The 21491-nt window shown below is 37.9% G+C and overlaps 1 protein-coding gene across 2 annotated transcripts in view; it reads right to left on the bottom strand.

The window, feature by feature from the left end:
- Positions 1–5215: 5215 nt before the first annotated feature.
- HIPK3 (homeodomain interacting protein kinase 3) overlaps positions 5216–21491 on the bottom strand; it is a 56466-nt gene continuing 40190 nt past the window's right edge. For both annotated transcript variants that reach the window (XM_014538160.1, XM_014538161.1), the window contains 3 exons: positions 20753–20988; positions 10004–10131; positions 5216–9139 (listed from right to left, as the gene is read on the bottom strand). In XM_014538160.1, the coding sequence (XP_014393646.1) occupies positions 8663–9139; positions 10004–10131; positions 20753–20988 (841 nt within the window). In that variant the 3' untranslated portion in view covers positions 5216–8662. The remainder of the gene's footprint in view (positions 9140–10003; positions 10132–20752; positions 20989–21491) is intronic.

Genomic DNA, 21491 nt, shown 5'->3' with positions numbered 1-21491 from the left:
GGCCCTTCCTGCATCTCACTGCCGGGACCCTGAGAGGAGTGCTTCCTGTAGTATTGTGGGTGTCCTGCAGGCAGGACCCACTCTGGAGCACAGGGAAATGCACTTGAATTAATAATGCCAGGGGGCAGCAGGGAGCTGTGCGGGACCACTTTACAGCAGAGTGAGTGGCGTGATCAAATGTGGGTTTGGGATCAACCAAAGGACTTGTATAGCATGTATATGAGCATAAACAATAGACACAGACACTAGGGGGGTGAGGGCATGTGGTAGGGGGTGGGAGCGGCCGGGGAGAGGTCAATGGGGGAAAAAGGAAACTCATGTAATACTTTAAACACTAAAGAATTTAAATTTTAAAAAATGTGAGTTTGGGGAAGATCATTCTGGCTACCTCATAGAATAGACTAGAAGAGGGATGAGACTAGAAAGAGGAGGCCCACTGCAGGGTTGTTGTAGAATTGTAGGTCACCTTGATTTCCCTTTCCCTTGTTTCCCAACCTATTTTCCTAAAAAAGCTCCCCAAACTCACATCAAGGCCCAGCTCAACAAGGTGGTGCCAGCACCCATTAGGACCAGCCCTGAGTGCCCAGGTGGGCAAGGCTGATCTCAGTTCTTGCTGTGGCCCCTACAGCAGCCTACGGATGAATTGCTTGTTGATTTGAACTGGTCTTTTTTTTAATATATATTTTTATTGATTTCAGAGAGGAAGGGAGAGGGAGAGAGATAGAAACATCAATGAGAGAGAATCATTGGTTGGCTGCCTCCTGCAGGCCCCACACTGGGGATCAAGCCTGAATCCCAGGCATGTGCCTTCACTGGGAATCTAACTGTGACCTCCTGGTTCATAGGTTGAAGCTCAACCACGGAGCCACGCAGCTGGGCTGAACTGGTCTTTTGTTGGTGACGTTTCAACTCCCCAGGTACTGGCTAAATATTCTCCAAATCCTCCAGTGGAAGAAGGCAATTCTTTAACCATCAAGGGCTAATTTGTCTTAGTATTTCTGTTGCTTCTGGGGCTCATGTAATAACAGAGCAGGGATTCCGCCCAGGCCTTGGAACTATGGTACCAACTCTTTGCCTTCAAGTTCCAACTTAGCTGTGTTAAGCTCTTTTCTCGGGCTCTGTAGGGTGGGCATCAGGATTGGCCATTGAAAATCTCAGTGACTTGCAGCCTGGGTTTCAGTCCTAACTTTATCACCTAATGACCTTGGGGAAAATTTTAACCTCTCAGTACTTCTCTTTCAGAAAATCGGAGATATCTATCAAAGATATTAAATAAAAACTTATGTCCAAATACTTGCATAAAAACATTTGTAGCATTATTCACAATAGCCAAAAAGGGGAAACCTAAATATCCATCAACTGGTGAATGGATAAACAAAATGTATTACAACAGCATACTATTCATCAATAAAGAGGAACAAAGTTCTAGAAAATGAAGAAAAATCATTACAATAAAATTTTTAAAAAGGAACAAAGTTCTGAAACATGCTACAACACGATGAACCTTGAAAGCATTATGCTAAATGAAAGATGCCAGTCACAAAAGGACAAATATTATCTGATTCCACCAATATGAAATGTCCAGACAAGGCAAACTCAAAAAGACAGAAAGTAGCATTAATGGCTGCCCATGGCTGGGGGAGGTAAAATGGGGAGTGACTGACTGCAAGTGGACACAAGGTTTGTTTTTAGGGTGATAGAAATGTTCTAAAATTAGACTGCGGTGATGGATATAAAACAATGTAAGTAAACTAAAACTCATTGAATTGTATACTTAATACTAGTTAATTTTATGTTATGTAAAACTTCTCAATAAAGCTGTTAAAAAAAACTGAGCCTGGCATAAAGTGCTCAATACATTTTTGATGTTATATAGGCTTCTTAAGCACATAAAGGGAAAGATATTTATATTTAAAATTTCATTATAAAGTTCTATTATTTTTGAAAGATCTATAAGAAGTATAATATAAACAACACATTCTATCAAGGATATTAGCTCACTAGCAATAAATGCCACCTCTCCAACCAACCAATGCCCCTTTTCGTTGGCCAAAACACTTCTGTTTTATTAGGAAGTCCAATTAAGTGCATCTTCAGACCAGATGAAACTATCACCCCATTAGGGGCATAATAGTAACATGATAGGAGGAGCAGGAGGAGCAGGAGGAGGAGGAGGAGGAGGAGGAGGAGGAGAAATTGAGGACATTCAACTCTTGAATGGGGGTGAATGAGGATGCCATGAATCAAGATCTGGGCATATAGAAAAAAGATGTTTTGGGGAAAAAACAAGAGTTAGTAAGGGCACCCAGGTAGAGATGTCCATTAGCCAAGTTTCACAAATTTTAATGTGTATACGAATTTGTGGATCTTGTTGAAAGTAAGATTCTGATTAAGTCTGAGGTCACCCAAGAGTCTGCATTTCTAAAAAAACTACTAAGTGACGCTGATCCTGATCGATAGACCACACTTGGAGCAAAAGACATTAGGTCATTGAAGACAGGCTTATATCTTATCTCAATAAATGAAATTTTAAATAATCAAATCCCTTCGTTTCCATTCTTCACTTCCTGTAGGAAGAGCATTCTTCCCCACCCATCGCTGTCTGATTTGCACTGTCTTCCCAATTATTTTCCCCCCATTGACATTAGGCTTGGCTGTGTGACTTATTTTTGGCTAATGGAATGTGATAGTAGTGAGTGAGTGCCAGGTCCATTCATAAGCTTTAGGAACCATTGCAAGGTCCAACTCTGCATCTTTTCCCTCTTCCATTAGGAGAACAAGTCCAATATTTATTCAGCCCAGATATAAAAATGAAGAAAACCCATGGACCACACATGGCCTTTGGCCAGGAACAGAGCTGCCACCAACCTGGGACCGACATGTGACAAGAGCAAGAGATAAGGTTGTTGTTTTAGCTACTGAGACTGGGGGGGGGAGGGGGGGAGGTGTCATTTGTGACTGTAGTATATAACCTAGCAAAAGCTGAATAAATTCTCTCAGCTATTAATGAAATAAGGCTAAGTAGAAAATAGAAGAGCTAAAATAAATGTGTATTTTAGAAGTTATTAGATTTCCTAATATATCCTCTTTATGGATACCAAGAATATATAGAATGAGATTGCAGGCTTACAGTAAACCTTGAGATTCTCTGAATGCAAGTTATCAGAATTTTAAGAGAATATCAGCCTTGGAATGACAGTTCTGGCTCAGCCATTCTTCCTGTGAATTTGAACGAGTCACGGCCCCTCTGCTGACCACATAAATGAGGAAAGTGAAGTACTAAGTGCTTTATGGGGTTCTGTAGTGATTTGCTGAATCTGGCTTGTATCAGCATATTAGAGCCAATTGTTAAATTTTCAGGAATTATGTGAACCAGTTGTTAAACACTAATTATTGAAAATTGAATTACATAACTTATATTGTATTAAAAACAAAAGTAATAAATACAACAAGCCCTTGCTTTATGTGATTCCGATCTGCACAGGTTTTAGTTAAAATGACATCAGTCTGCAACAATGTGGTTCAAATGTTAGTTACCACAGTATATGTATTTTACCACGAGTGATTGCTTGAAGAACAAACTTTGCCATTGGCTCTTCAGTCCATAAATCACTATATAAATAATAAATGCACTTCATGATCAGTGACCAATCACATCACTTCTTTCAAAGATGACCATTGGTGGTGATCAATTGCCGCTCACATGTTCTTCAGTTCATGCACAGAAGTTTCCTTTGCTGGACAGGAAACGATCCATACATTTTTTGGACTATGTGGCAAGTCTACATGGCAGTGGAAGAATGGATGGATGAATGCCTTCTGTTGATTCTATGATAAACCAACTACTTCTAAGTAGTTCTTTAAGAATTCACTGAGGCTTGAAATCCTTTCTCACTTTTTCAAAATCTACTTACAAAAGTTAGAAAAATTTCACATTACATTATCAATTTTCATGGGACATGGTCCACACTGCCGCTATTTCTACTTTATTGTCTTTTAAGTTCTTATAGGACCAAACTTGAAAGAAAAATTACTAGAGAACTATTTCTCCCCCTGCTGGTCATACTATAATATAGCAATATTGTCAAAACTGAAAGAAAACTCAAAGGATAAACTATTCCAGCAAACTGGCTATCCAAAAAGTAACTTTGGCATGCAGATGCACACAAAGGAATACTATACAGCAATGAGGATAAATGAACCACAACTACACACAACATGGGTGTATCTTACAAATAAAATGTTGAACAAAAGAAGCCAGACACCACAGTGCATATATATATATATGTTATGCTTCACTTAAAAGTTTACTGAGATATCAAGAATATATATTCTCCCTGGTGTGTGCTAGAGTGCCCCCCCCCCCACCAACAAAACATTCCTGTCAAGAATATATATTCTCCCTGGTGTGTGCTAGAGTGCTCCCCCCCGCCCCACCAACAAAACATTCCTACTGATGCTGCTACTCAAATTAGATCCTTGAAGTGTGAGGTGGTATTTGAGAATATAACCCAAATTCACCTACTATAACCACAATCTTTTGAAGTCTCATTTTTATATCTTAAAATTTCATGTGAACTCCCTAATTTTCCTCCACGCACACTTAACAGAAATATTTACCTCAAACAAATTTAAGAAAATAACATTTCAATGAAATGGACCATGGATACCGCGTGGCTGCAGTACTCAGACTTCAGTTTTAAAAGAACCAGTGAAGCTGGGGTATGGTGACTGGGACAAAGAGGTAAAGGGATTAAGAAGTACTTACATAATAGTCACAGGGAGGTAAAGTGCAGAATTGGAAATATAGTCATTAATATGTGATAGCTTTGTAAGGTGCCAGTTGGTAACTGGAAATATCAAGGGGAACACTGTGTAAAGTATATGATTGTCCAACCTTTACGGTGTATACCTGAAACCAATACAAAATACTGAAAGTAAACTATAATTGAAAAATAAAAAGAACTAGTGGAAAGTAAACTAGTTAAACAGCCTGGTTCATATCCCAGATTCACCATTCACTAGCCATGTGACTTTGGTCAACTTACCTAGATATTTTGACCTATTTCCTCATTTCTATAATGAAGATAATAATACCTATCTCACACAAATGGTTTTGAGAATTAACTGAGAGAAGTTAGGTTCTAAACGCTACTAGCCAATCCCTTCCCTACCCTATAAGCAATCCTGGGTTGGAAAAAAAGTCAACAAGCTGTTTGCTGCAATATATATATTTTAATTCAAAGTGAATCGACAGTAATACACCATAAATTCTTATTTTGACACTCACCAAAATAGTCACCTGGAAAACCCGCTTTTTGTGACAAAGTACAGAAGGCTTGGTCACATTTAAATCACTGAGAACTAGAGAGAAATACTATCGCAAACCGTAATAGACATTACATCCATAAAAATTTTCCCAGTCCTTATTGTAATATTGCACAGTGCAATTGCTACATGGCAAACTAGTGTAGCATAGAAAAGCAAAAACAAACAAACCAAAGAAAGAAAGCCACAAGTCTAAGATTGTTAAACAGTTAACAGTTCAAACTTAGTAATCAAATCTATCATTGGTTCATTAAAACAAATCCTCCTACACCTTGCAGTGTATGATTTAACTTTTACTTAACGCAAACAAAGTTTAAAATAAGTAGTAGAGATTTTTAAAATGAAAAGGCTTTGCTACTACAGTAACATACTTAAACACCCTGAAGAAAAAAGTAAACTAAATATCAGGATATTTGATAAAAAATAATTTGTAAATTAAAATAGTATGCAAATATGCAACTTGAAATTCATGCAGTGTTTTATTTAAGAAAGTATTAAAAAACAAAGAAAACTGGTAAAAATGGCTTCAATGAAGGTATAAATCCAAACCTTTTTTGTCAATATGCTTTAGGCTTTAACAGGATTTTAACATTTTTCATTTTTAAACACATAAAAGGCCCATGATTAGAATCAGTTCAGAGTGACGTACTTAACTGGGGTATGCCTTTATCAAGCATTACTATTATATTATGAAAACATTGAAGTTTATCATTTACTGTCCACTTAACAAGACCATTGTAGTCTTGGAACTGAAAAACAGAAAATAGGACATTTCAGGGTAGTGAAATGGCCCTGAATAAAAAGCAAACTGCGCCAGTTTTGTACCTGTTGTGGTACAAACATCAGTCGATCCTTTGCACCTGTTTCTGGTGCATCCGCTGCCAGCACTGATTCTTTTCCAAGAAGTGAACAGATACCAGTAATCTGCTGGACCATATAAATAAAATTAGAAGGCTGTGAAGGGCAACGACGTTTACTTAAATAGTGACTCCATAAATTTGCCATCTGTAAATAATCTTTTAAATTAATCTTAGGCTACTCTTTTTTCTGTGTAATATATACATATTTCTATTTATATAAAATGCATAGAATTGATTACTAAAAACACTGAAACTTGTGGGGAAAATTAAGTCCTTCATTTTCAGTGTGACTAAAAATGTACTGCTGGTTTTTATTTTATGATCTAATACTGTAAATTTTAAAATCAATTTCAGGCACATTTATTTCACTGATTATTAAATAAAACACTGCTTGTGTTAATGGAGTAAAGAAAAGTTTGTCCATCATTAGCTTATTGTCAACACTGTACTAGAGCTGTACTAGTGGTATGCAATTCATTTATCAAAGAAATGCTATAAATCCAAAACATTTGGAGAGCTTTACACTCAAATGCTTTGTACTGTTTATTCCAGTAAATGCTGTACGATTATATTCCAGATTTTTAAGGAAAAAAAGTTAAGTCAAGCCTGCAAGATACAGCTTTCTCAAGTGTCTACAATGCCAGTATGAAAATAAAAAATTAAGTTACATTGATACATCCAAGTTTTTATATGCAGTGATGAGCACAAACATTAATAGATAAAATACTGATGCAATTAACACACCCAAAATAACATATGCAATTATTTTCCATCATTTACAATACAGTAGTTACAATGACACTCCAAACAGAAAAGCAAAGTAAAAAATCAAAACCCCAACTTCTATTTCATGTAATTAGACTTATACAGAAATTAGAAGGCTAAGTAACAACTAGTTAATCACCTAATTTCACAGCTATCTGAAGTGGCAATCGTTATATAGCAGCTTATCTATGATACATTCAAGATAAATGATACAATGTATTACTTGCCAATAAGCTAAAACACAGCCTGTTTAATACCTTTCCTTACATTCCACCTCTACACTACAATATACTTGAGGTCTATGCAAAAAGTAGCTACCTTTTATATAGGAAATGGATGATTAAGTCTTTGGTGCTGTAAAGCAACTTCATTTAAACATCACCACCATCACCAAAAAAAACGAAAGAGAGAGTAAGAAAGGAAAAACCCAAGACACACTTCCTAGGAAGAAATGCATGTAATTTCTGTCCCTGACGGAATGTATTAAAAATAAGCAAACACCACCAACAAGCAAACAAGTACTACAATGTAAAAATACTTTTAAAAAAAACCAAAACCCTCACATGCATAAATGAAAAATTGCACACAAAGAACTCACATCTTTTCAAGCTTCAACAGTAAATATTTTGCTACTACTTATTAAATACTGCATGGTTTTCCCAAGCTAAGATGAAACCACATCATGAATCAATGAGCAATTTGCATTTTCTTTCATTATCTACTCAAAGTCATGCCTACTGCACCTCTAAATATTTTATTAAATCCAATTATACAGCAAACACTCCCAAAATAAACTTAGATTGTATAGCAGTTTTACTTAACTGTATATAAAATGCTGTGTTGTGACAGATATCAACTATCCATTAGATACTGAATCAGTTTTTCTTAAGCACTACTAACTGCTTGCTTTTCTTGAAGCTAGATCATTCTGAAAATTCAGAGAGCAGAATTCAGCTATAGCGAACATGCTGCCCTCTTAGTAAGGAAAAAACAGCTACAACCTGAAATCATACCACACAAAACCAAAAATGAACATTACTCTATCAAAAGAAAACTAAAGAGTAGGTCTGACTTTTAAGTGCTGCAGTCCTCAACATTTATATATAGGTAATAACATTAACAACCTCAAATATTTAAGGCACTATGTGTGGGAACGGTTTACAATGCAGCTGAGATTATTAGAACAACATTTAAGAGCAAAGTCGAGGCAACGTTTTGCCCATGCAAAGACACATGCAAATGTAAGGAACAATAGCTCAATTTCTTAGGTAAGTGACCCCACATTTATACACTAAGACACAGATAATACAATTCACTGGTATGCTGTAATTTTGACATATGTGCATCTGTTGCTCTAAGTCTGTACACAGAATGGCTTCCCAAATGTGGACGTGTCTTGCACTAGTTAGAAGGCAATTTTATAAAAAATAGCAGGAGCAAAACTGGACTTCTGCTCCCATAAGTCACCTGTCTAGAGTTACTACATAAGAAGATAACATGACCAAAGACAAGTTATACCAAATGTGCAAAACACATTAAAAGTGAGTTTGTTTTTTTTTAAAGCTCAAAGTTGTTTAAATTGCACCCAAGTCTACATGATTCAAAAATAAGTTTCTTGTGCCATGGCTAATATTTATTAAATACCATGTTTTTATTTTTAATCAAATGTTTCTATCATTGAGCTTCTTCAATATACTCCGTTTGAGTTTTCACATATATGGATACTGGCTGAGTTTTGTTGGACTCAATGGAAATCCAGTATATGCAGGTGATGCTGCAATGTAAGAATGTGGTGGGAAGATTGGTTTGTACTGAGTCTGATGAATAGTTGGGGATGGTAACAGGCGGGGATTTATGCCCACTGGGACCTGGTGAACTATGCCACTAGGATGGGATATATTGTAAGTTGGATGCTGTAACATAGGTCTTGAGGTACATGGAGAGGCTAAGAGGTGGGCCACTGGTGCAGCACTAGTGAGGGTAGCTGATGATGGGTATGGAAGTAAGGTAGGCTGTCCTCCAAGGTGTGTACTTCCAGCCAGATGAGCATGCACAGCTGTGTGATTGGGACTTCCATGAGAAAGAGTGAATGGATTACTGGTAACACTAGTAGGGATATAAGCTTGCTGTCTTCGATGTCCGAAGTTTCCATTCCATTCTTGATGCCCAGATCCGAAGTGCTGAACCTATCCAAAACAAACAAGCCAACAAAACACACTAAATACATATTTATAAGTTAAAAAGAAAAGGATAAGGGAAATTACAATAAACTGTGACTGATATCTCATAGAGGATCTCTCAGATCTTAGATTGTACTAAGTATAAATCAAGAGGGGAAAAATGATATTATATATTAGTACTAACATTGTAATATTTATTACTACATATTATTATATTAACATTGCCACTACCACTGCTAGTAGTATCACTATCCCCCCACCACTAATAGCTACCATTTGAGGACTACTTATCATGCATAGAGCTACCATTTTACATACAAGACATTATTTAATTCCAAAACAACCCCATGATATAGCTATTATTCCCATTAACAGTGGTCCAGATTTGCTGAAGAGACCTGGCTAAGGTAATATTTGGCAAAGCCAGGATTTGGACACAGATTTTACTCCAATAGCTGTGATCTTTTCTTTCCCCAAGTTTGGAAACTCACTGGTGAGCACCATGCTGAATAGATGGAAAGCACTCAATAAGACATCATCTCTCACTATCACCATGACTAACACATAAGAAATGTAGCCATCAATCCATTAATGTGCATTCTGATTTAAAGGGTCTAAGAAAACAAACACACTAAAAATTATATTTAAGAGAATCTAAAAGCTTCATTCTTCTGAGGCATTCAATTTCTGTGGATAATCTGCTTAATTTTCCTATATCGGGCTTATTACTCTTTAGTCACCTAGGATAAGGAAAGGGGTAAAATTTATTAAGATTGCAGCCAGTTTCAGAATCTTTTCCCCCCAAGTGAAATACTGCTGCATTTAAATTCCAAAGGCTCTTTCTTACAAATTCACAAACGACAAACGTACCTGACTGAAATTCAAATGCTGGGGCTGGAATGCTGATGTCAATTTCTGCTGACGAGTACCCACTGTGGAAGGCTGGTTCAATCTTCCAGGAGCACATCGCCCTTTTATTAATGGCTGGCATATAGAATCTGGCAATGAGCAAAATGTTAAAGCATTAATGCTTTTTCCTTCTCATATAAAAATTAGAAAGGTCTTTAGATATTTTACACAATAATGATTTGCGAAAATTAAAATTAAATAAAAAGGAAAGGGATCTGATGATTTCCAAGCACTGGATGATATAAAAAGAGATTTCTTTTGTGCAACTTGGCAAGATCGACTTGGAAATTCGGAGAGGACTTTTGGTAATACTATTCTCTGTGTTCCGAAATTAAAACCTTTTAGCCATAGCCGGTTTGGCTCAGGGGATAGAGCATCGGCCTGTGGACCCAAGGGTCCCGGGTTCTATTCTGGTCAGGGGCACGTACTTCAGTTGCAGGCTCCTCCCTGGCCCAGGCCCTGGTCAGGGCTTGTGCGGGAGGCGACCAATCAATGTGTTTCACATCGATGTTTCTGTCTTTCCCTCTCTCTTCCACTCTCCCTAAAAATCAATGGAAAAAATGTCCTCAGGTGAAAAAAAAACTTTCAGAGAGATGAAAATTAAAACCACAATGAGATATTACTTCACACCTGTCAGAATAGCTACCATCAGTAATCAACAAACAAATGCTGGTGAGGATATGGAGAAAAGGTTCGAAACCCTAGTGCAGTTTGTGGGAATGCAGACTGGTGCAACCCCTGGGGAAAACGGTATGGAGTTTCCTCAAAAAATTAAAAATGGAACTGCCTTTGGACCCAGTGATCCCACTTCTGGAAATATATCCTAAGAAACCTGAAACACCAATTCGAAAGAATATATGCACCCCTATGTTTATAGCAGCATCATTTATAATAGTCAAGATCTGGAAAGAGCAAGATGCCTACCAGTAGATGAGTGAATAAAAAACACCTGTGGTACATTTACACCATGGAATACTGTGCGGCTGTAAGAGGAAAATCTTATCTTTTGTGACAGCATGGATGGACCTGGAGATTATTATGCTAAATGAAATAAGCCAGTCAGAGAAAGACAAATACCATATGATCTCACTCATATGTCGAATCTAATCAACTAAACAAACTGATGAACAAAATAGAAACAGAGGCATGGATATTGGAATAGACTGACAGCTGTCAGAGCAAAGGGAGGAAGGGGACTGAATGAAAGAGGGTGAAGGGGTTAACCAAAGAACATATATGCATAATCCACAGTCACAGACAACAGTGTGATGGCCAGAAAGAAGAGGGGGCGGGGGCTGGGTGGAAGTGGGCAAAGCAGGGGGAAATGGAGACATCTGTAATAGCTCTGACAATAAAAATTTTTTTAAAAAAAGACCTTTTAAGGGACTATCAAAGAAATAGGGAGGACTCAGCTTACCGGTGTTTGCCATATGCTCATCGGCATTTAATCCATTCTCTAGTCCCATTGGTGGCACCACAACAGTACAGACAGCTGGCTTGGTTTCTGTGTTGGAAGAGGGCACCAGTTCTGTGTTCTGATGAGTGTCCTCCACAAAACTGCTCTCTGCAAACGGACTGTCATGTCCCGAAGAGTCTGATGTTGGAGAGCCATCCACAGTATCACAACCACTTTCCTGCTCTTCATCTGACATACTACAGTAGGAAAGTACTTTTATGAATAAATATGCATTTCACATTAAATGTAAAGTTAAATGATATCCAGGCTCCAGCAAGTTGGTAACCAACTTATTCAATTATTTCATATCTAATTACAACTTCTTCCTTGGTCAATAACATTTTTGCCATAAATTTTTTAGACTCTCATGTTAATTCTCTCTTCAGACTGATAATCCTAATCCTGTCCTGTTTAGGAACCTCCTTTTAGCACTGGATTTTCTCTTCTTTCCTTTCCCATTTGATCCTTAGTAGCAGTTCATAAATCCCACTTTATAAATTCCAGAACTTTTCATCAAATACCACAAAAGCAGCACTCTTCTGGATAATTTAAATGACATGTACAAACATTATGGATATTTCAGATTAAATTCTAATGTTAAAATACATCTCTTTAGTGGTGCCTCGTGTCCTTTTTACTAACTAGTTATTTGAAAGGTCTTCCCCACTCCTCTGCAGGCCTAGCAAGAATCCCATTATTTCTCATCTTTTCCTGACCCTTTTGGGCCCTGACAATATCTCTCCTTGTGATTTCCACAGCATTTATTGTCTGTCTTAATCATTCAATTCGTATTTAACATTTTGAAGCATCTCTCTCTATAGGTATATTTTAGTTACATATTTTTATTCATATATCTTATGCATTTATATATACATGTTTTCATATGTACGTACATATTTATGTATATGTGTGTATAGTATCAACTTCCAAACCACATTATAAGCAATTTATAAGAAGATGTGGTAAAGTTACTTTGTCTTCCACAGAGCTTTGGTTATAAGTATGCAATACCTGACTAAGGAAAAAGAGAAGACAAATGTATAAAATTAAGACCTAAAAGTTATTCAAATTTTGTTTTCACTTAAAAAAATATCCTAAAAGCTAAAATCAAATATATTTCGCTTAAACTTTTGTGGCAAATCACTTAATGTGTTAGCGCAGTGGTTCTCAACCTTCTGGCCCTTTAAATACAGTTCCTCATGTTGTGACCCAACCATAAAATTATTTTCATTGCTACTTCATAACTGTAATGTTGCTACTGTTGTGAATCGTAATGTAAATATCTGATAAGCAGGATGGTCTTAGGCGACCCACAGGTTGAGAACCGCTGTGTTAGCGCATCATGCTGGCTAGAGGAAGCTCACTACTCTAGTGGCAATCCATGTTCCTGGGCAAAAGGAAGGATAGGCAAGGAAATATGGATGGAACCATGCTAATCAATCACCAATGAGAGAAAGAATCACAGCAGATATTCTACTGACACTGGGTCATCACTTTATTATGCAAAACAGTCTTGTTTTATTTTGACAAAGTGTATGTTCTTATTCAAAACTTAAGTTATGAGAGGAGCTGCTGCCAACTGAGGAGCAGCTGCTACCGCAACCACCCAAGGAGCAACCACAGCCCAAGGAGCCACTGCCACCCAGGGAGCAGCCACTGAACGACTCAACATCTAGATATGTCAGTGAGATCAAACATGGGTAGGCAAAGAAACCCCCAAAGGAAAGAAAAGGAGGACTCGCCAGAAAAGCAGCTAAGTGAGACAGAGGCATGCAACATGACAGAAAAAGAATTCAGAATAAGGGTCCTAGCGTGCATAAACCGGATGGAGGAAAAAATCAACTACTTATGCAAGAAGCAAGAAGAAACAGATGAAAAAATCAATAACTTATGCAAGACCCAAGAAGAAATGAAGAGCGATATAGCTGCAATAAAAAACACCATTGAAAGCATCAACAGTAGACTAGGAGAAGCGGAGGACCGAATTAGTGAATTAGAAGACAAGGAAGCAAAACACACCCAAACTGTACTGCAATTGGAGAAAAAAATTAAAAGACAGGAGGAGAGCCTAAGGGAGCTTTGGGACAACATGAAACGAAACAACATACGAATAATAGGGGTGCCAGAACAACAGAAAGATGAACAAGGATTAGAAAACCTACTCGAAGAAATAATATCAGAAAACTTCCCTGAGGTGGGGAAGAAAAAAGTCACACAAGCACAGAGAGTCCCAAACAAGGTGAACCCGAAAAGACCCACACCAAGACACATCATAATTACCATGGCAAATGTTCAGGACAAAGAGAGAATCTTACAGGCTGCAAGAGAGAGACGGAAAGTTACATACAAGGGATCTCCCATTAGATTATATACACACACACACACACACACACACACACACACACACACATATATATTTAAGTATATTTTATTGATTTTTTTACAGAGAGGAAGGGAGAGGGTTAGAGAGTTAGAAACATCGATCAGCTGCCTCCTGCACACTCCCCACCGGGAACGTGCCCGCAACCAAGGCACATGCCCCCGACCGGAATCGAACCTGGGACCCTTGAGTCCTCAGGCCAATGCTCTATCCACTGAGCAAAACCGGTTAGGGCTACATTTCCTTTTTATTAGGCACTAAGAGTTGTCTGGGGAAGGTGAGTTGACTAGGTCATGGTTCAGTTTCTCTAAGATCTTTTCCACCAGTAGAAAACTGATATCTGGTAGTGAAAATAATAGAGAAACCACTTCAGAATGTTGGACATAAGGGTTGGGGAAGAGTTATTGATCAGGACTCCTAGAAAGGTGTGTCTGGAGAGGAAGGAGGCACACAGAAATAGAGGGAAGTGATTGTCAAATAGCCAGTAATTCTAAACATTTAGAGAGGTGTAGCCGGCTTTGAATATCCATTATAACCCAGGCAATTGTTCCTCAGAGAAAGTAAAAATTTCTCCAGCTTATTCAACTGTAGGCTGGGTCCAAGGATCCAGTTATAAAGTAGGTCTGGTGAAAATTTGAGGACTGGATATATGAAACTGTTACATGTATTTTTAAGAGAAGAAACAATAATCCTGAAATGTATACTCTCTAACTGAAAAAGTATTTATGTTGTCATATAAAAAATATGTACACAAACACCTAGAAAAGCATAAGATGCCTGGCTGGTGTGATTCAGTGATTGAGCACTGACCTATGAACCAGGAGGTCACAGCTCAATCCCCAGTCAAGGCACATGCCTGGGTTGCAGGCTCGGACCCCGGTAGGGAGCAGCTGATCAATGATTCTCTCTCATCATTATTGTTTCTATCTCTCTCTCTATCTCCCTTCCTTTCTAAAATTAATAAAAATATATTTTTAAAAAGAAAAGCATAATACATTGCAATATAAGATGGAAGACTATTAATTGTACTTTATGCATTTGTTTTATATATTTATATGTTAATTCATCTATCTATCTATCTACCTACCTATCTACATAGTTATTCTTGGAAAAGAAAATAATATATTAGGGAAAATAATATTGCTAATTGTAACTATAGTCTGAAGTTTCTATGACATCATGGTTTCTAATCTCTGTTATTCATTCAGAGTAAAGACATATCTAATGATAGAGCACAAGTTGACACCTCTGTACTATTTCATATCCAACTTTTTAAAGTAGTATAGTGATTACTATCATCCTCTGCTGGGTACTGAGAAGCGATAGAAAGCAAGTGCATTCAATTGATTAAAGACTAATTTCCTAGCCCCAAAGTTGGAATGAAAATATGTAGATAGATAGATAGACAGATAGATGATAGATATAGAGATGGGGATATCTTTATAGAAAACAAACTCACATAGTATGAATAAAACAAAAAAAACTTAATACCACTTTTCATGTCCCCCAAAGCAAGTGTGAAAGAGGGGGGGGGGATTAATAACTAAATAAGAATAAAGACTCGCCCTAACCGGTTTGGCTCAGTGGATAGAGCGTAGGCCTGCGGACTGAAAGGTCCCAGGTTCAATTCCGGTCAAGGGCATGTACCTTGGTTGCGGGCACATCCCCAGTGGGAGGTGTGCAGGAAGCAGTTGATCGATGTTTCTCTCTCATCGATGTTTCTAACTCTCTATCCCTCTCCCTTCCTCTCTGTAAAAAATCAATAAAGTATATTTTTTTTAAAAAAAGAAAAAAGAATAAAGACTCTAGCTTCTTACCTTCCTAGGTAAAGTATATATAGCATATGTTAAAAGGGATGTAATATTTAAACTCATTTTGGATCATCCTGTTTACACTTAAGGCTGACAAGCTTCAACTACTTTAGCATATAATTGGTGATCTAAGGTACAAAGCATGTTACAAGGAACCAAGTGGAAAGGGAGAAGTATTTTTATTGATTTTAGAGAGAGGAAGGGAGAGAGACAGAGAGATAAAAGCATCCATGAGAAAGAAACATCAGTCAGCTGCCTCCTGCACACTCCCCACTGGGGATTGAGCCTGAAACCCAGGCATGTGCCCCAACTAGGAATCAAACCCGTGACCTCCTGGTTCGTGGGTCGATGCTCAACCATGAAGCATCACTGAGGAGGCTGCAATGAAATAATTTCTAACCAAGATAACTCCAGTAGGCAAAAAATTAGAACTATTAAAGCACGCGTTTACGAGGTACCTTGACTCTTTGGCTTACTGATGCCTGAAATTCTATATGAGGTTTTTGCTATTTTAATGTCATTTTTAATTTCATGGCATTTGTTTTATTTCCACTCTTTCAAATATAATATTTCTGAGAATAATAATAACTGCTGAGGGTCCATAAGTCATCTATGCACTCAGGTTATATCAGAATATTCCCTATGAATGGGTTTTGAGACAGAAAAAGGGGTCTGGTATGAGACAGGGTATGTGTGTTTGTGAATGTGTGTCTGTGTGTGTGTGTTTATGTTAAATCTGTACTTGCTGCCAACTTCCTCCAGCATTGCTCTTCTTGCTGCTCCAAACCTCATTGATGGAGAAGATGATAATTCAGAGAACCTCTTTTTAGTATGCTCTACCTGGCAAGATTGGGGTAGGCCTTTCATATACATTAAGACAGGAATTTCTCACAATAACCCTATGATGCTGAAATTGTTACCAGCATTCTACAGATGAACATTTCAGAATTAGAGAGGTAAAGAAAGTAACTCTGAAAGTACTAAGATTAGAACCAATTCTGTCTGTCTGATTCAATGACTGTGTTTTTAGCCATGGATCTGACAAAAGAAAACAGTGGCTAGAGTTGTTGATATGGCTAAAAAAATAAAAGTTGTGAATTCATATGACAACATGTATACAATTTAACTATTTGCCTAAGTCTGTCTTTGTTAGAAAATTGATTACTTTTTAACATTTATAACCTATAACAATATGACCTACATTAACTGTGAAAAGCCCATCTTATTATTTATGTATATATAATATATGTTAAAAATGAATGTAATATTTAGACTCAATTTAGACCATCCTGCTTACATTTAAGACTGACAGGCTTCAACTACTTTAGGTAATATCACATTTACCTAAATCCATTATCCTCTAGTTCAGGTTCCCAATAACTCTGTGAATAGTCTTGAAAAGATGCAGGGTTGAAGAATTTTTGCTCATGAGCATGCGCACACTGATAGTGTGTAGATAAGTACTGAAATGAATGAGAGGAATTTAATCAAAAGGTACTTAGGAAGGATAAAATGTATTCAAAATGTTAAGTGTATGTGATTCGTGATTTTTAAAAAAATCAACATAACTTTAACTGGGAGGTACTATCCCTTTAAGCAAGTTGTTATTTCTTTGACTAGGGAGTACCCATTAATGGTGAAAAACAGTTGAATACACCAAGCTCTATATAGTGGTACATTTCTCTCATGTTACAATTTGAAAATTCATCCTCCCTCTTATGTGTAGAATTATATACTCTTTTAACTTATTTCTCCTAACATATTGATTAAAAATAAGCTGGTTCATGTTTGATAAATACACTGTGAAGTGTCAATTTAATGCATGAAATCCTTTTAAGAATGAAAATAAAATGACTTTCCTCCAAAAAATGCCCAGTAGAAAGAAAAACTTCATTAAGTCAAGTTCTGTATATTAATAAGTGCGATTGTTAACTTATAAACTACATTATAAAATGCTAGAGGCCCGCTGCACAAATTCGTGCATGGGTGGGGTCCCTAGGCTTGGCCGGTGATCAGGGCCGATCAGGGCCAGGCCGATTGGGGCCTGCCGGCCAGTGGGGAGGGACAGGGCACAGGAGGTTGGCCATTGGCCCCGAGGAGGGAGCTGTCCTTCAGACCCCCTGGGAAAGAGGCCGTGTCCACTGCCACCCACCCCCAGTTCCCCATCCCAGCCCAAGGCCAAAGGTTGGGAGAGGAGACTATGGTCACTGGGCCAGGCGCAGAAGGAATGGACGCTGGACACCAACCCCGCCGGCTCACCATAGGAGGTTGGCTGTGGGAGCTCACTGACCACCAGGGAGCAGCTCCTGCATTGAACATCTTCCCCCTGGTGGTCAGTGTGCATCATAGTGACTGGTCGACCGGTCATTCTGGTTGTTCGGTTGTAATGGTTGCTTAGGCTTTTATATGTATAGATGAACATTTAGAGAAGATTTTCCCAAACTCTAAGACGTGAGTGAATGAATGAATGAACATTTTGTAATTCTTTTGACAGTTCCACACCTATGCATCTTCTTCCATGACCCATTTGGTCAGAGAATAATTTATACTTTAAGAATAAGACATGATCAGGTGGTCTGGGCTAGATTGTGGTCTCCTTGTCACTTTCTTTGTTGCTCCTGAGATTCCAGCTTGTAAATAGAAAAGAATCACTGCCTGGTAGTTCTCATTATTTGAGTCTATACCCACTTATGAGGAAATGGCAAATTTTCAATTGTTCACTTTGTGTTCAAAGTATAGATTTTCTGACTGGATAATTTACAGCAAAAGCAGATTGCTGACATGAGTAGACTAGTTAAATGTTTTGTATTAGCCCACTGAACTAGAGAATTGCCCACCATAATAGGAAGCTCTGGCTCACAACTTCTGGCAACTTGCCTATGAAAATTGGAATTGACACCACCAATATAGTTGGAAAGGATTTTTAAAATAATTATATGCAAACATTCATTTTGAAGACATGATTGTTCACCTTAAAAATAGAGATTACTCTTCTTTGATTTCTTAAATAGTGCTATTGAGCAGTGTATGCTATAAAATCTCCTTATCTACAGGTTTCAAGGAATACTACCAATAAAATGTATTTGTGTTATCTTCAAGTGATATAGAGACACTAAGAGGGTTTGGCTCCAACCCCATCTTAAAGCTCTGAGGAACTTTGGGTGTGAGAGAAGAAATAATACTTTAAGGTAACAAAAAATAAATAAACCCAAACTGCAAAGTAAAACTGGGTAATCAGTGCACCTTACACATTTATACAGATTATTCCTGCCATATGATTCAAAAAAGGAATGGGTCCAGGAAATGCCCTCCTTTATAGATTTTGGGTTGGTTTACCATAGACTATGACATGTTAGCAATCACCACCTAGATTATTTATCCTTCTTGAATCCAAGCCCAAGAGAATAAAGGGTGCCTGGCCGGTATGGCTCAGTGGTTGAGTGTCAACCCATGAACCCAGGAGGTCATGGTTCCATTCCTGGTCAGGGCACATGCAAGAATTGCAGGCTCTATCCCCAGTGGGGGATGCATAGGAGGCAGACGATTGATGATTCTCATTATTGATGTTTCTATCTCTCTCCCTCTCCCTTCCTCTTTCTGAAATTAATTAAAAACAAACACTAAAAAAAGAGTAAAGAGTGAGAGAGTGCTGCTCAGAATTCCCCATTCCACCTTGGTAAACTCTACTTCTATGTTTCCATTTTCCTGACTGAGAATGGTCCCTCTCTGGTGTTGGAAACTGCACCCCCCCGCCACCTCACACACAGAACCTCGGTCTTTTAAAATTTAGCAGACTTGCCTTCAGACAGCACCACCCCAATACTCACATGGAGATATGAGAACACAGAGACCATCCTAGCTTTGCTTTCTGTAACCCACAGGAATGCAACAAAATTGGAGCAACTCAGAATCACCTATTGTGCTGATTATTTGTGTGTATGTGTGTTTACAAGAAGTTTGTTATGCAATATCATGATATATACAAAATGCAATGCTATGAAACACACCCATGGAAGGAATTTTATTGATTCATTGAAGGTCCTTTAGACTCTTCCCCAACCGTACCAATTTACTTCCTGCAAAGAATCACCATTTTGAATTTGGTGTTTATCATTGCCATGCATTTATTTCTTCCTTAGTCCACTTTTTACACTGGCTAAAAGTTCTCCCTCAAAGAGGACATACAAATGGCCATGAGACCTATGAAAAACTGCTCAGTGTCACTAACTATCAGAGAGGTGCAAATTAAAACAACAATGAGGTGCCACCTCACACCAGCCAGAATGGCTATCATCAATAAATCAACAAACAACAAATGCTGGTGAGGATGTGGAGAAAAAGAAGCCTGATACACTGTTGGTGGGAATGCAGACTGGTACAATCACTATGAAAAACAATGTGGAGTTTCCTCAAAAAATTAAAAATGGAACTGCCTTTGGACCCAGTGATCCCACTTCTGGAAATATATCCTAAGAAACCTGAAACACCAATTCGAAAGAATATATGCACCCCTATGTTTATAGCAGCATCATTTATAATAGTCAAGATCTGGAAAGAGCAAGATGCCTACCAGTAGATGAGTGAATAAAAAACACCTGTGGTACATTTACACCATGGAATACTGTGCGGCTGTAAGAGGAAAATCTTATCTTTTGTGACAGCATGGATGGACCTGGAGATTATTATGCTAAATGAAATAAGCCAGTCAGAGAAAGACAAATACCATATGATCTCACTCATATGTCGAATCTAATCAACTAAACAAACTGATGAACAAAATAGAAACAGAGGCATGGATATTGGAATAGACTGACAGCTGTCAGAGCAAAGGGAGGAAGGGGACTGAATGAAAGAGGGTGAAGGGGTTAACCAAAGAACATATATGCATAATCCACAGTCACAGACAACAGTGTGATGGCCAGAAAGAAGAGGGGGCGGGGGCTGGGTGGAAGTGGGCAAAGCAGGGGGAAATGGAGACATCTGTAATAGCTCTGACAATAAAAATTTTTTTAAAAAAAGACCTTTTAAGGGACTATCAAAGAAATAGGGAGGACTCAGCTTACCGGTGTTTGCCATATGCTCATCGGCATTTAATCCATTCTCTAGTCCCATTGGTGGCACCACAACAGTACAGACAGCTGGCTTGGTTTCTGTGTTGGAAGAGGGCACCAGTTCTGTGTTCTGATGAGTGTCCTCCACAAAACTGCTCTCTGCAAACGGACTGTCATGTCCCGAAGAGTCTGATGTTGGAGAGCCATCCACAGTATCACAACCACTTTCCTGCTCTTCATCTGACATACTACAGTAGGAAAGTACTTTTATGAATAAATATGCATTTCACATTAAATGTAAAGTTAAATGATATCCAGGCTCCAGCAAGTTGGTAACCAACTTATTCAATTATTTCATATCTAATTACAACTTCTTCCTTGGTCAATAACATTTTTGCCATAAATTTTTTAGACTCTCATGTTAATTCTCTCTTCAGACTGATAATCCTAATCCTGTCCTGTTTAGGAACCTCCTTTTAGCACTGGATTTTCTCTTCTTTCCTTTCCCATTTGATCCTTAGTAGCAGTTCATAAATCCCACTTTATAAATTCCAGAACTTTTCATCAAATACCACAAAAGCAGCACTCTTCTGGATAATTTAAATGACATGTACAAACATTATGGATATTTCAGATTAAATTCTAATGTTAAAATACATCTCTTTAGTGGTGCCTCGTGTCCTTTTTACTAACTAGTTATTTGAAAGGTCTTCCCCACTCCTCTGCAGGCCTAGCAAGAATCCCATTATTT

The sequence above is a fragment of the Myotis brandtii genome, unplaced genomic scaffold (assembly GCF_000412655.1).
Source record: "Myotis brandtii unplaced genomic scaffold, ASM41265v1 scaffold187, whole genome shotgun sequence".
In the NCBI taxonomy this organism is placed as follows: Eukaryota; Metazoa; Chordata; class Mammalia; order Chiroptera; family Vespertilionidae; genus Myotis; species Myotis brandtii.
The sequence above is the reverse complement of the archived record's forward strand: the minus strand, read 5'-3'. Positions and strand labels throughout refer to the sequence as shown.